This window comes from Chelon labrosus (assembly GCF_963514085.1).
Source record: "Chelon labrosus genome assembly, chromosome: 12".
Taxonomy (NCBI): Eukaryota; Metazoa; Chordata; class Actinopteri; order Mugiliformes; family Mugilidae; genus Chelon; species Chelon labrosus.
In genome coordinates, this window is record NC_140345.1 from 22,356,958 (window position 1) to 22,373,500 (window position 16,543).

Genomic DNA, 16,543 nt, shown 5'->3' on the forward strand with positions numbered 1-16,543 from the left:
TCCCTGTGGAGTCGGATAATCTTAGTGATGCCGGTTTGGCAGGGCTGCACATACACCACTGCCTCCTGGCCCAGGTCAGATCACAACAGTGGGGTGGAAAACAAAACGCCTCTGCATCTGTTTGATTTAATTTTTCCCTCCCCCTATTCATCTTTGTGTGAGATGCGGTTACGCATAGATAGAAATCGGTCGGAGCCGGTGGCTCTGTCGCCGTTCGCCTCTCATCCTGCTCTGGTCCCCATGAGCGTTTTTTTTTTTTTTTTTTTTTTTGCTTGCAGAGGAGCTGGAGATTGGTGCAATCACGACTCCAAAACCTATTTACCCTCCGCCCCAACCCACCCCCCAAAAGAACCCAACCAATAATATCCCAAGCAGACAGTGTTCGAGAGGAAAAGCCTCTTATTCTCACTGCAATTTCCCACCAGGGCTTTTTCTTTCTGGGTTTCAGAGTTGAGGAGGGTGCCATCATCAGTTAAGTTGTGAGCAAGGATGTCCATTACATCATTATGTGCTGTACCATCTGGCAGGATGACCTTTAATCCAGCGTGCATGCCTCTGTTCACCTCCTAACACCTCACACGTTTTGCTAGATGCAGGACAAGTTAACAGCCAGTCCACTCCATACGGTATACGTTACTTTTGGGGCTGTAAATCTGTAGTGCTCATATTTCATACGGACTTCGACTGTGAGTTATTTGGCTTGACACTCTGGGATGTTTGATTCTAATTGTGGAGCTCCGTGCAATAGGTTTGCAATATGTTTGGTGCAAAACGCGCTCTTCGGGGAGCTGTTGGGGACGCAGGTTTGGGAGCATGATTTTACTGGTTTGATCCCCTCTATGTCCATGGCTGAGCCATAACATTATGACCACTGACAGGAGAAGTGAACCCACAGAAGGCTCATGTCCATTCTCTGATGAGTCACAACTGTTTTGGAGGCACAAGGGAGACCTACACAATATTAGGATGGTGGTCATAATGTTATGCCTGATCAGTGTACATGGCAAATAACAGTGATTTAATTTTTGATTTGTTTGCGATTGCTTTTCTTTATTATATATTTAGTAAGTTAATACCTGCCATGACAATTATGTTTTGAAGTTGGATAGAGGATAATACTGATACCGAATATTAAATGAAGAGGGTGCTGCGGAGACTGTAGCTGGAGTTGGCACACACCATCACAGCTCTCCAGTTTACTCTCTCACCTGGGTGCTGACTCTGTAATCTCAGATAGGATGTTCATCAGGAAGCACTCTGCAGACCGCAGATCAACTCTGAGCAGGTTTCAGGCCAGAAATGGTAAAAATGGAAATGGAAATGGAAAGATACTTGAACTACATTTTTATTTTCGTACATTTGACATATTTTATGTGTGAATCCAGCTCAGGTGATTCATACGCGAAAACCCATGACCAGAAGATTACCCGATTACAGAGCCTGAGGCGGTGGTGAATGTTGCCAACCTGTAAGCAGCAGAAAGTGCTGACCCTATACTACGATATACTGCAGCAAGAAAAAATAAAACGAGCCTTATTGGACCAAAACAGAAGAGAGATGAAGGTGGAATTTTCACCCCCATTCACGCCTCGAGTTTCGAAGAGTTTCTGGTTATTAATGGGACACTGGAGAACAAATAGCTGTGCAAAGAAGACAACACGCAGGTTAATCTGAATAATATCTTGCAATTCAAGTGAGTTTCTGGTTTGTTAACGGCCCCTAGTCATGTGAGTTTAAGGCGTGCACCAGGCATGAATCTGAACGTCATTTAGAACTGAAGAAGCTACTTGGACGAGCGGTGAAGTGCCTTCAAGAGCCCTCAAACGGGTCCAGTTGCTTTTGTTTCAGCTCTGTTTTAGATCCACTGTACCACATCCTGCATAACTGAGGAGACTCAAGTGTTCCCACTTTTAAATTGAGATTCTTAGTTCCCATGAAAAGGTCGTATGCAACCTCCCAAAAAGCTCTGCCAGCTCGGATAAGTCAATCTCCGGTAGACGCTTTACATACGAGCATTGCTATTGTGTTTATAACCAGAGAGGCTAGCTACAAGCTCATCATAGAGAACAGCCTTGCCGAAGGCTTGTTCTCCGTGGTCCCCTCTGGATCTTACGGCCAAATCCAATCGGAAGAAGGTGAAAATGAGGAAGAGCTAAGTATAGCCCCACTCCAGAAACCAGAGCCAAGATCCAAAGTCTGCAATGCTGGTAAAGAAGAGGCACAAAGGGAACAAGGGATAAAAAAAAAAATCAAGAAAGTAATTAACTGGATGCAGTATTGGTATATACCTCCTTGTGCAGTGTGAGTCATCACTGTTTTTAAATAGTTCTCTAGGAAGACTCCTGCCAAGAATACTTAAAAAACAACTTTATTTTTTGTCATTTAGGAAGTTGTGTGCTGCACTTTTGCACTATTGATTCCAGATTTTACTTTATTTTTCAGTTTAAAGTGCTTAGAAGCTTGAAAATGTGCTTTGTGAATAAATGGGTATATGATTGCACTCTGCCACCATGCTATAAAAAGCGTGGACGAGCCTTGCGCACACTTACGAGCGTAGATTCATGCTTTACACACACACCCATGCGTAAACTTTGTCTTTCTGTTTTTCCAATTTCCATATTTCTATCCGAGACGGACACATTGATTCTGTCTCTTGCTTCTCAGCTGATCTGACACGCACACAACGTTTTGATACCGCTTGGCCTTGTTGCTCAGTGAAACGGGGCTTCTGTTCTACTGATGAGACAGTAATTAGTACTAACTCCTAAGGGAGTGCAGATAGACTTCACACAGCTTGACTCACTCTCTCTCTCTCTCTCTCTCCCTTTCTGTCCTCCACTGCCATTAACAGCAGCAGCAGGTCTCTGCTTCTCACTCATTCTCCAGCCTCATTATGTGCCATCCAAATAAACACGCTGCTTTCTCAAAATAGTCATTAGCACAATCTGGCACATCCAGCTAAGTTTGTCTGGCTTTGTAAAGGGAAAAAAAATACGCAGCACGGAGAAGAAAAATCAATGCAAATGGAAAAGGAATGCAGTCCATTCATTATTATTGTTATTTCAGTGGGTGTATTTCTAGATGTGTGTGTGTGTGTGTTTTCAAGTAAATAAACTAAAGGAACACGTCTCTGAGGCTGGAGTTTATTCTAAGCCCGGCCTGCTCTGTTTGCCTCATGGTTTGTTTGGTGATGGACAGCATTTCCATGGAGTTTATGCATTTTCATTAGCCAGTTAGACACTATGTCATGTGCGCCGCTTTGGGGCCGTGAGGGGATGGGCACTTGGGTGAAATGGCCAGAAAGATTCTGTTCGCTTCAGCAGTTTTGTTGGAATGATTGAAAGTGTGTGCGAGGGACCGCAGTGCCGGGAATCTTGTATTGCTGTTTCAGGACTTTCTCAAACAAGAGACAGTTAGTGTTCCAGGAGCCATTTTTCACTCCTTTACTCCAAGTTTCTCTTGGAACGTCCAAGTATTATTATTTTTTTTTTTTTTCACCTTCTGTTAAGAGGCGTCTCTCTGTGTGTGTAAGCATATTTGTGTTATGTAAGCCTGCCCCGTCTGTATACGTGTGTGAGAACATATGTAAGTGGATAGACCTGCTGTTGAGTGTTTTGGGATTACCTGTTCAGATTAGCCCAGTTAACTCGTAAAACCCAAACCTGGGATCTTGTCAGTCTTTTAATAGGCTTTGAGCCGTTGATGTAGGCAGATTTGATTTGACCTAGCTCTGCCAGTCACTCCCTTTGCAGCATTTTACGTAAGCAGTCTACTAGAGCCCTTAACTGTCATGTTTCTGTTCAGCTGCTTTAGCTGCGTTTGAATCAAATGATAGATGCTGATATAGAAAGGTACTCATCAGGGCGTCGACGCCATCGATGTTCAAAACCGACAAAAGAAAAAGACAAAAGTGTTGCACCGTAGACTATATAAGGCAGAACACCTCCTCAAAAGTGAAGCCAAAGCAAGTAGAGCTCCCCCTGGTGGCTGGCTGCAGTATAGGTCATAAGCTCCACCCCCTCCATGTTAGTGGATGGGACTTGGGCCAAATTATAACATGAATTATAAAACGTCAAATACATCTTTTTCAAGCATGATTTGAGTCATTTTAGGTATTTAATATAATACCGGTGCATATTCAAGTGTCCATTTGGGACATCAAGGTTGGGACGTCAAGTGTTTCATTTTAGTTAGCTATTTGACGCTATAGAAACAGGATGTGACATCAAGATCACAACAAGCTGCCATGCCAACCGCTCTGGGAAGCTGTCGCAGATGACTGTGAGAGTTGGACAAAATTAGTGAATAAGTGGTGTATAATCCAAAATTTCTCTGTAACTGGTGGGGGTAGAGCAGAGTGAAGTATTAATTAAAGGAAAACACAAGTGAGTCTGGCAGAAGTGCAGGCAAGTCATCGATAACGTGGACCGTACTGCACAGACTCTGGCTGCAAAGTTGCAAGGTTGTGCTGCCTGTGTCCCTAGAATTGTAGTGTCAGTTTCACCAATGCAAGGAAATGGTGATTTCTTGTCCATATTTATGTACAGCCAATGGGTTGCATACTAAATTTAGTCTGTTGGTTGCTTGGTGGTCAGAGCTTGGGAGTCATCAAGAGTAGATGTGGTGTTGCTAGCATGGCAACGCTGCTTTCCATTGCATTCATAAGTTGTTAGATAATTGCTTCTGCGCATATAGATTTATAAATTGTAGTGAGTGTAAGCAACCCTAAGTATCGGTTTTAATCAGCATAAAATAAGCATAAAATTCTCTCTGTTTCCACCCTCATAGACATGAACAGTTTAATACAGATGCATTTCCAATTGCAATCATTCAAGTTAAATCATACTCAGCCCTGTGTATAAGACTAATTAATGACAGAATATAGTAAAAGCGTATTTCCTTACTGCACACAATAAATCTGAACTTTTGTTGAATAGTATAATTTTCTAAAACTTTAAATATGTCATTATTCCATTTGAATAAAAGTGATTAGGAAATGTTTTGTCACGTTTTAGTAGTCAACCAAAGGATTTATCGACCACTCAGAAAATAGTCAAGGCATTAAGGCACACGCACAGCCATTGTTTGTTACAGCCCTAGTTATTACTCAATGTAATTACACATCTCTTAGCATTATAATGTTAAGATGCTTTTTAGTCCGTCTGTGTCACCTAATGGTATTTGCTTGTCGATGTGAAATAGTTAGGCCTTGAATCTTGGTGTTGTCACGAGCCTCCCTTCTGAAGTCATGGTTTTGTATGATGTTTGGTACAGCAGAGAAAAATGAAATCTCCTTTAGAGATGTAATTACTGAATGGCTAGAATCAAAAACAATACCTGAGTCACTAAAAACTTTAGCATTTTAACTTTCAGATGCTTTTTGGAGTGTCTGTGCGAGCAATGAGTATGCCATGAGTAATACTTGCGTATCTGTGTGAAATGGCAAGGCCTTGAAGCTTGGTGGTGCTCGGCAAACACTAGTCACATTAACGTCCAGAGCTCCTCTCTTGATTTCTGTTTACTGAAAATAAAATTCTCTAACCAAAACTGTTAGTCTAGATTGTTATGATGGGCACAAGACGTTCTCACAGCTTATTGCAAAGATTTTATTTTAAGCATCAGCACCTGTCTTATAAATCTGCAAACAATTCCCGCTGTGGAAAAGTTTTCTTTCTGCCCGAGGCGGTTAAATAATAGCAGTGGTGTGTTGGCGTTTGTAATATACTGGGCCTTCTTCTATTTGGGGTTAGTATTGGTCAGTGACATGAATTAAGTCGTATTCTACATGGAGATTTTGCGCAAATTCATGTCAACTCCCTCAAGCAGATTCCCCAGTTTGAGTTGAACACAAAATTGTGCCGTTTAAATCCTGGTGCTTCAAAACGTTGAGCCCGAAGGAAGAGAGCTTCTGAGGAAGGGAAGCATGACTTCATGATGGACTTTTTAGTTTTTGAGCCTGGAGGGTAAGAGCATCCAACAAAAGCCTGATCTGACTTAACAGGAATGTGGAGTTAGGATCCAGTGTGTGCAGTTGGAGGCTTAATGCTACACAAAATGTGTGATTTACTCTGAGATACCAGTTTGGTATGAGTGGAGAAAAATTAAATCTACTATAGAGATTAATAATAATAATAATAATACATTTTATTTAAAAGCGCTTTTCAAGATACTCAAAGACACTTTACATAAAAAGGACATCAAATTAGCAAAACAATGTGAAATATAACATTAAAAACACAATAAACTGAGCTAAACATTAAAAGCAATTTTAAAAAGGTGTGTTTTTGTCAGAGATTTGAAGGTAGGAAGGTCGGTACAGTCGCGGATGTGTTTGGGGAGAGAGTTCCAGAGGGAGGGGGCAGCTGCAGAGAAGGCTCTGTCGCCCCAGGTTCGATGCTTGGTCTTGAGTGGTGGAGTAAGGAGGTTTGCGTCACATGAACGGAGGCTGCGGGATGGATTGTGGCGATGGAGCAGGTCAGTGAGATAGGAAGGGGCCTGGTTATGGAGGGCTTTGTGTGTGAGGAGGAGGATTTTGAACTGAATACGATGTGGAACTGGGAGCCAGTGGAGTTTCTGGAGGACAGGAGTGATGTGATCACGGGAGCGGGTGTGGGTGAGCAGACGTGCAGCAGAATTTTGGATGTACTGAAGTTTATTTAAAGTTTTGGATGGTGTGCCATAGAGGATGCTGTTGCAGTAGTCAATTCTGGAAGTGATGAAGGCGTGAATGAGGGTTTCAGCAGCAGAGAAGGAGAGTGATGGACGGAGTCGGGCAATGTTCTTGAGGTGGAAGAAGGCAGTTCTGGTGATTTGATTGATGTGATGATCAAAGGAGAGGTTACTGTCAAAGATGACTCCGAGGTTGCGGCTGTTGGGGGATGGAGACAAGGTGGAGTTGTCGATGGTGAGGCGGAAACTGTCTGTGGTGTTGTTGAGGGATTTGGGGCCGATAATGATTAGGTCTGATTTGTCACAATTTAGTTTGAGGAAGTTGATCTGCATCCAGGATTTGATGTCAGCGAGGCAATTGGAGAGAGTGGAAAGAGTGGCGGGAGTGATGGAGTTGGTGGAGATATAAAGCTGGACGTCATCAGCATAACAGTGGAAATGGAGACCGTGGTGGCGAATGATGTTGCCAAGGGGGAGCAGGTAAAGTATGAAGAGGAGAGGACCAAGCACCGATCCCTGGGGGACACCTTGGGACAGAGGAACAGTGGAGGAGGTGCAGTTGTTGATGTGGATGAATTGTTGTCGGTCTGAGAGGTATGATTTGAGCCAGGAGAGTGCAGTGCCAGTGATGCCGAGGGAGGACTCAAGGCGGGAGAGGAGAATGGTGTGATTTATGGTGTCGAAAGCTGCAGTGAGGTCCAGGAGGATGAGGATGGTGAGCTGGCCGGAGTCTGCGGAGAGGAGGATGTCATTGGTGACTTTCAGGAGGGCTGTTTCGGTGCTGTGTTGGGAACGGAAACCGGATTGAAATGGTTCGAACAGGTCATTTGAGCAGAGGTGGGCTTTGAGTTGTGTGGCGACAATACGCTCCAGTATTTTGGACAGAAAGGGGAGATTGGAGATGGGCCGGAAGTTCGACAAGATGTCAGGGTTGAGTCCAGGTTTTTTGAGGATGGGGGTGATAGCAGCCAGTTTGAGTGAACGGGGGACTGAGCCAGACCTGAGGGAGGAGTTGATGATTTCTGTGATGAGTGTGGAGATGGCTGGTAAAGAGTCCTTAATGAGGTGAGATGGGATGGGATCCAGAACACATGTAGAGGTTTTCATGCCTATCATAATTTTGGGCAGCTCCCCTGGTGACACGGGGGAGAACTGAGACAGAGGCTGAGAGGTGAGGAGGGGAGGAGCAGGTGAGGGAGTGGGAGTGCAGGCCGTGGGGGCAGGAGAGGAGGACAAGTTGTTGTAAATGGTGTCGATTTTTGTTTGGAAGAATGAGAGAAAGGAGTTGCATTTGTCAGTGGTGAATGAGTTGGAGGTATTGTCGCTGGGCTTGAGGAGTTTATTTACTGTAGAAAACAGAGCCTTGGGGTTGGTGGAGCCAGAGTGAATGAGGTGAGAGTAGTAGGTGGATCGGGCAGTACTGAGAGCATCCTTGTACTGCTGAAGGTAATCTGTATAGGCTTGTAGATGGACAGTTAAACCGGTTTTCTTGTGAAGTCTTTCAAGCTGTCGTTTTTGTGATTTCATTTTGTGTAGTTCAGGAGTGTACCAGGGGGCAGAGTGGGTGAAGGAGACAGTTTTAGTTTTGATGGGGGCTAGCTGGTTGAGACAGGAGGAGAGTGTTACGTTGTAGAATTTGGTGAGGTCAGAGGGATTGTCAGTTAACGGAGGGGGGGAAGCAGATATTTTACTAGCAAGAGAGGCAGAAAGGGCTGAAGGGGAGATGGATTTGAGGTTTCTGAAAGATATTGTCCGTTTGTCCTTAGCGGTGGGAATGGGGATGTTGATGTCCATGATAATTGCCAAGTGGTCAGAGATGTTGAGGTTGACGCTGGAGAGGTGATGTAAGGTGAGACCAGTGGAGCAGACCAGGTCCAGGATGTGACCACGGCTGTGGGTGGCAAAGTTGACGTGTTGAGTGAAGTCGAAGCAGTGTAGCAGTTCCAGGAATTCAGTGGCAGATTTGCAGTCAGTGTCAATGTGGATGTTGAAGTCCCCCAGAAGAAGAACGGAAGGTGAGATGGCCGATAACTGGGTGAGGAAGTCAGAAAAGTCAGAGAGGAAGGAGGGGTTTGGTTTGGGAGGGCGGTAGATGATGGCAGTGACCAGAGGAGTGGGACCAGAGAGTTTGAGTAAAGATTAGTAATTGCAAATACAATGAATAGCAGAAATTTGCCGACCTAAGTCCACTTTTACCTTTTTAACTTAAAGATGCTCTTCATAGCAACTATACAACTAAGTAACATTTGCTTGTCTGTGTAAAATCGGCCTGGAAGCTTGGTGGTGATGAGCAGGTGAGCTTGTTATTATCCTGAGCCAACACTAGTCAGTCACATTAATCAGAGAGCTCCTCTCTGATTTCCCTCTGTTTTGCTCTCTTCCCTCTGGCAATTTGTTCATTGCATACAATTTCTTCCAATGCAAAGTTACTGCAGAAGGGAGACTCTCTCAAGCAAACTGTGTATTCAGAAGGTTGAATAATGGCATTGATGCGACACAGCTGATCATATACAGTAGCTTCCTCTAGTTTGAACTCTCAGGATACAGACAGCTTAGGTAACCCTGCTAGCAACTTCATACCTCCTTCAATTATAGACAGTATAAAGATGGACGGCGGAACAGCTCCTCAAAAGTGAAGCCAAAGCAAGTAGAGCTCCCCCTGGTGACTGGCTGCAGTATAGGTCATAAGCTCTGCCCCCTCCGTGTTAGCGGATGGGACTTGGACTGAACTAAAACACTAAAATACACGTCAAATATTTTATTTTCAAGGATGGTTTTAGTCATTTTAGGTAGTTAATATAATGTTGACGCATGTTCAAGTGTCAAATTTTTTGGATAACATTTGTTTTAGGTGCCATGCCGACCGCTCTTTAAAACTGTCCCGTCAGACCGTGAGAGTTGTAGAAACAATTTTTAAAAATAAGTACAGTGTATAATCCAAGATTTTCTTGTAACTGGTGGAGGTAGAGCAGAGCGTAGCATTGATTAAACAGACACTCTCACAGACTCTGGCTCCAAAGCCACAAGATGGCGACAGTTTGGCCAATGCAAGGAAGTGGGGACACGCCGTCCATATTTATATACAGTCTATGCCTTCAACCTTTAACCTTTAATACATTTATTCTGGAAGTACTCGTATGTAGATGCATAAACTGTAATTGTTTGGCTCACAGGTTCTACTGATCCAAGTGAATTTGATAATTAACCAATGCCAAGCGCGGGATTCGGGGTGAATACACACATCTTTACCTCCCTAACATCCAAGAGCATAGGCAAGCAGAGATCTAAAAGTGACGGGATGAAAGATGGGCCGAAATTAAAATATTTCCACAGATGAATGTACAGCTATTCTTCACGTTGTTATTCAGCAGTGTCTCAGCCCTGGACCCCTGCTGTTGTCTTCCAGCATCCTACTGCTTAATCCCTACAGTAGAGACAGCTCAGCAGTGGGCGAGCAGAGCGATGCTAATAAATTCGCCCTTAACAAGGCTGTGATTAGCCTATTGATTCTTTCTCCCAACTTCCTTGCCGCTGCAAAAACTGTCTTGCACGATTACGTCCCCCACCCCACATACATACACACACACACACACACACACACACACACACACACACACCGCCCTTGAGCGGTCAAGGTCACGCAGTGTTTCTCTCTTTGAACGAGGTGATAATGGCTTCTGCTTCTGTGTTTTGTTTGTCCGTCAGCAGGCTGAAGAAGAAGTCTCAGTCGGTGGATATCGCCAGTCAAGGTTTCTCCCCGACTCTGGTGCCAGCCTCGCCCCTCAACAGGGCTGCACCACCTGTTGCCAAGACAACCGCCGTCCTCGCGGTGCAGGAAAACAACACCACCAACTCCCAGCGCCGCAGCCCTCGCTGTGGCGAGCTGAAGAGAGGCTACACCATAGGTAAATGACAAAGGGACGCCGGGGCTCTGATCTGTTTGTATGTGCAGTAGATGATAACGTGTAAATACACCATTTTCCGTGACCTTTATTCAACCTTGATGTCCACTTGTTACATTAACCAGCCTTTACTACATTATCAACTGTTGCTACATTATCAGCTGTTCTAGGAAGCAGCTTATTATTACTCAAGTGTGTGTATATCCTGCGTTGGGGAGCACTCTTTCGAAATGTTGACCTGAACTGCTCTCACAGCTTTCACTTCACTTTATATCCACGATTGGCTCTCTCCTCCCCCGTCTCCCTTCCTCCCTCTCTAAATTTCTACTTCATTTCCTGCCCACAAATTCTAATTACGTGGCGCTGGTGACATTTATTCCCCCGATGAATCCTATTTTTGGGTGACGGTGTGGGGCAACCGTCTGCTGCCGGTCTATTTCTGTATCGGCGGGGAGGTCGCTGCCGTGAGAGTTAAGCACACTTTAGGGAGCCGACTTCTCGGGGATGATGAAATGAGTTTGAGCTAAACTAATTGCAAAGTGATGAATGTAATGCATCTCCATTCACTTTATTGGCGTGATTGAGTTAGCAAGCTGTTTGGGTCAAGGTTGGAAAGAGGGAGAGTGGAGAGGAAAAGCACGGAGCCGAAGGTTATCCTGCGAGATCCTCTGCGTATGTTGCTGCACTCTGGTTTCTTATTTCCTCTTTAATCCTTTATTCTGGCCGTGTTTAGTTGCTCAGATTGTTTATCGGCGTGCATCTATTAACAAAGTCACATTTATCTCAAATATAGTGGAATTCATCTTTCATGTAGCGTACAGTCTCATACAAATGCAAAAGCCTTTGCAGAGATGTGTCATTAAACACCAAATATGTCAGACTGCATTTCAGAGAAAGGTATATAGAGATACGGACTGAACATTTTAGTTTGATATAGTATTATAGCAAATGAAACCTATGCCTTGGGTGTGAAGATTTATGAACAAATCTTAAAACTTTTACCGCAAAAACTTTTCTCTCCACATTCCGACCAAACAGGAGGGCATGAGAACCCAGAAGGGGCTTGAGATCAGGAGATGGTATGAAAGATATGAAAGCAAGAAGGGGTGTTGACACGTGAATACCTCCATGTCTGGCATTTATTATCACCTGGCAGAGCAGAAGGCACCGACTGCTTGCTGCGTGTCGTTTTTACCAAACAGCTCGCGCTGTTAAGCCAAAAGGAGACAATGAGTGGACACAGATTTTCTCTGTGTGACTTTGTCTACTTGTATCTCCATGGAAGGGAAAAAAAAGTTGCTTTAAGTTGTGATCCAAGGAACGATATAGGGAACACATTCATCCGGCGGTTTTGCCTACATCAATGTTCATCACCAGAGCTTATACGTCCATGAAGGCTGATGACTTATCGTTGGAGTTTAAACCCTTTACTGCATTATTTTATTCGAATGCATATAAATTTTATTTGAGTAATTTCATGAAGTCCTTTGATAGTTTCATGAACAGACTATCCAAGGTTTTATTTTCTCAGTAAGCAAGACAACATGTGAGGCTGTTTCCACTGACCTAGATTCTAAGTGTACACAGAGCTGAGTTGAGTGGTAACCTTCATTACTCAAAAGAAACAATGACGACGGCAAAAGAGAAGAGACCGTGGAGGGTTTTTATCTCTGCTGGGAGTTCTTTCAGCATACTAGTTTTGTTCCTGAAACAATTTAATAGTAAACTCTCTTCAAATCATCATTTAGGTAAAAGACTGACATGCTGTGAAAGTTAAAAAAATGTTACCTTGAGTAAAGTTTTATGAAAACCGTATACACCGATCAGGCACACCATTACAACCACTTTCCAAATCTTGTGTTGGTCTCCCTTGTGCCTCCAAAACAGTTGGGACTCCTCAGGGAATGGACATGGGCCTTCTGAGGGTGTCCTGTGGTGTCTGGCAACAGAATGTCGTTAGTGGGGGGCCTTTGGGTCTTATGGGTTGAGGGGTGGGGCCTCTGTGGATCATCCCACAGATACTTGATCAGTTTGGGATCTAGTGAATTTGGAGGCCAGGTCAACACCTTCAGGCTGCTGGGGATGGCTGCTGAGTGTCATTGCTATGGGGTGGGCGTGCCTGGTCTGGTCTAGGTGGGTTGCACATGTCTAAGTATCTTGTGAAATATGTCAGTTAACAATGTAAATAGAAACATGTATTTAGCCGCAGTTACATTTCTTTCAAAACATAATTGTTGCAATGTGGTTGTGTAGGAATGTCACTTCTAAGAGACATAGGTTAACATGCTACAGTTATGTCTCCCATCTCTGGTGATGGGAGTAGTTACACAAACACTACCCCAAGTGTGTGTGTGTGTGTGTGTGTGTGACAGGTGGCTATAGTCTCCAGTCCCTCAGCCTCTCCTGTTCTTTAAACCCTATCCAACAAGGAGAAGTAATGCTAATTCATGTTTGTCCTTGCTATCAACCTTTTCCTGCTTTATACTCTTTTCCTTTTTCTGAATGCCAAGTGTCTTTTTCATCTGGAGCGTCAACCTTTTCCCAAAATGCTTCCTGGGTTCCAGTTCATCCTTCCTGACAGAGGCGGTCGTGCAGAGGACATTGGTTACATTTGTAACTCTAGGTTTGTCTGTCATACACTAGTCACTGGTAATGTAAAATGCATCCAGTGCAGGAACGTCACCACAGGCACCGGATTTAAACCTTTGATATACAGTACCTTGACGTAAAGAGGGATCACACGGTGCAGATTAGTATTTAGGCTTAATCAGAATTGTGTACGCTCATTTTCCAATGGCTTGAGTGTAATAGGGATTATTTTCTGTGAGAAATACCCACGCCATGGCTTTCAGCATACCGTGTGACTTTATTTTTGTCATTTTCAATTTAAAGGACAATATTGACCCCTCTTGATCAATACAGAAAAACTATAAATTTTAAATGGTTGCTACCGAAAGCAGCAAATACACATTATCACGTCGATCTATCAGCTAATTTTCTGTTTGACCCATTGCTTCTCTCACATTTAAATTCTTGGGAACTCTTGAATTTTACTTTGTGCCCTTGAGCGTGCAGCGTGAGATAACTCGAGTAAATCGGCTCAGCAAATTCGGCCTTTGCAGCGGTGGCCCTGCTGCCAGGAGAGGGCCACGGCGGGCGCGCGCTTTTCAAGGCGGTCATGTCACATTGGGGTCACAGTGCGTCGCTGAGTAGGTGAACGTTCGTCACTCAGGTCATGCGTCTTTCCTGGTGTCACAGGCGGATGAGCTTTCTACAGAGTCATCTCGCATCGACTCTGCCCCTGTAGGCCAGGCATTGACCGGAGAGCGGATTGATCCGCGGCCGCCCATATGAGCTCGGTCGGTGACGATCAATCGGGGAAATTGCGGGATAAAAGCTTGGCAGGACAGGTGGACTGACTGTTGATATTTTCAGCCCGCTCTTTTCATCCATTACCCATTCAGTGGCAATCGGGGACTCTTTTTAAAAGTGCAGGGTCGGAAGTAACGGGCGTTCAGCCATTAAATGAAACACAACTTATTGTGCTTTCTTTCACGGCTTTTAACTACAGAGTAACAAATTGTACAAGCCTCTAAAGCATGAGTCATTGCAGTTAATCATTTGCTCAGGATAGCGTTGGCCTAGATACGCCATGATCGGATCACGACCTGAGTTTTTACCATATGACTAGAAATGCCGCATCTGTGCGTCCTTTACGCTGCTGTATCACATAATGAGACATTGATTGGTGACCGTCCCATCTCTCTAGCTTCTGTGTGGACGCGATGCATTAATTGTCGCCCTGTGGCATGTTTTTTTTTTTTTTTTTTTTTTTTTTTTTTTTATGTGGTCAAACCCAGGCCACACTGCTCCTACAGTCATGCTAATTTATTCTAATGGGAAAGTAATACTGTGGCAGGCAGCTTGCTGTGCTTGTCTGCCAGCTCTCAGACAGACCTGTCATTAGAGGCACGTGACGCATTCGCAGCAGACACTTCAATAACCCGGCCAATGAGCCTCCTACCACTGAGGGGAAGCGGTGATTGATATGTTGACGGTGTTCTCCGGTATTTGGTGCGACAGTCATTGCTGTGTCCTTTAACTCTGGATGAGGAGCAGCATTTAAACATGTTGATGTCACCAGAGCAGAGGGGAGGGGGGAGAAGGGCCCCATTTTCACCGACAGAGCCAAGCTGTTTCTTTCATGTGGGGTACATTTATGTAGATACAGCGATCAGCCATAACATTATGACCAGAAGCAGAGAAGCAGCTTTGAGACCACGATTTTACTGGTTTGATCCCCTCTATGTCCACGATTGAGCCATAACATTATGACCACTGACAGGAGAAGTGAATAATATTGACCATCTTCTGACAATACAAGGTTCTGCAGGGAAACATTTGGACCTGGCCTTACTTAGACATGTAGCACCCATCTAGACCAGACCAGGCACCCCCACCCCATAGCAATGACACTCCTTGATGGCAGCAGCCATCCCCAGCAGGATGCAGCCTGACACAGACATACAAAAACAGTTTAGGAACAACTCAAAAGGCATGAAAAGCAGCACAAGGTGTTGACCTGACTTGCCTCCAAATTCACTCGATCCCAAACTGATCAAGTATCTGTGGGATGATCCACAGAGGACCCTCCCTTCAACCCATAGGACCCAAAGGCCCCCACTAACAACACTCTGTTGCCAGACACAGTCACAATTGCTTTGGAGGCACAGGGGAGACCGACACAAATTTAGGCAGGTGGTCATAATGCTATGCCTGATCGGTGTAAATGAGATAAAATGAGAGGTAGGAAAATATGAAGGCAGAAAAGAAAGAGAGGGAAGGTAAAATAAGGGGGGACGGAAGAGAAAAGGGACAAAGAATTGGAAAGAAAAGGAGACGACGGGAAAAAAAAAATCCCGAGAGGGCTGCGATGCTTGACACCAGCTCTCCCCAGGCTCTCTGTCTGACAGCCTCCGAGTCACACCGCCAGGTCTGACCTTTACATCATTATAACCAACCTTTAGCCTGCACTGTGGAGCTCGGTGAGCCCTGCCCGGTAATAGAGCGCCGAACAGGAGACGAACACAGCCACAGCCACATCCCGGAGCCGTGGACTCATTAAGGTTGACTTAAAGTGTTCCTGCCTGCAACGATTGCATGGGAAAAGTGGTTCATTGCACTGTGCTCTTATTGCTCTACAGGTACTCATCTGTCTGTTTATTTTCCCTCTATACCGCACAAGTGGGTCTGATTTGGTTAGCCAACTAAAGCTGACTATTAAGACCGATTATAACTACGCTGGGTACGCACTGGCAGGCAGGAGATGGGCAGAGTGTATGGGTGCTAAGGGAGAGCCTTCACAGCATGTCACTACGGCTAATGGCCTCTAAGAGGAGAGCTGCATTCCTGCTCTTCCTTCCATTTTCACCATTTCCTACCATCCTCTGATGTATTTCCTGAGTGTCTGACCGGAGGGTACAGACAGAAGGGTAATCTGTCTCAAGGACAGACGGACAGCACCAACAGATTGCTACAAACTGTGGCACCAGCCTTGGCTGCGGTCTTGTGGAGAGGCATTTTATCATCTTAGGCTCATGTCAGAGTTATTTCCACTCTCGAGAGGCAGCAGAAATCCTCATCCATGCCTTATTCATCTACGTGTGTGTATATATACGCAAGGATGGCTGGATCATTGTCATTAAAGGGTTAGCTGGAGTGATTTCTTTCATATTTAGAGTAGTCTTTAAATTTGATAGCTTTTAGCCTAATAAATTCCAAACTAGTAAAACACTGACTGCGTGATTCCAAAGTTTTATTGCGAGAGCAGTATCAGACTTGTATAACTGGGAAACTAATCAATCAGACCGTGTTCCGAGGCCTCATCAGGATCCATCATGAATAATTTCCTTTTAACAAGACAAACTGCGCGTGTGTGAAATTATCACGACGTGCCCTGCTACATCCGTTAG

The 16,543-nt window shown here is 44.5% G+C and overlaps 1 protein-coding gene across 6 annotated transcripts in view; it reads left to right on the plus strand.

The window, feature by feature from the left end:
- Positions 1 to 16,543, plus strand: part of oxr1a (oxidation resistance 1a) — a 142,563-nt gene that overhangs the window by 47,113 nt on the left and 78,907 nt on the right. For 3 of the 6 annotated variants that reach the window (XM_084557750.1, XM_084557756.1, XM_084557751.1), the window contains exon 1: positions 10,265 to 10,574. In XM_084557750.1, the coding sequence (XP_084413876.1) occupies positions 10,340 to 10,574 (235 nt within the window). In that variant the 5' untranslated portion in view covers positions 10,265 to 10,339. Of the gene's footprint in view, positions 1 to 10,264; positions 10,575 to 16,543 lie in introns of those variants that run through there. The other 3 variants (XM_084557754.1, XM_084557752.1, XM_084557753.1) reach the window with 2 other exon arrangements.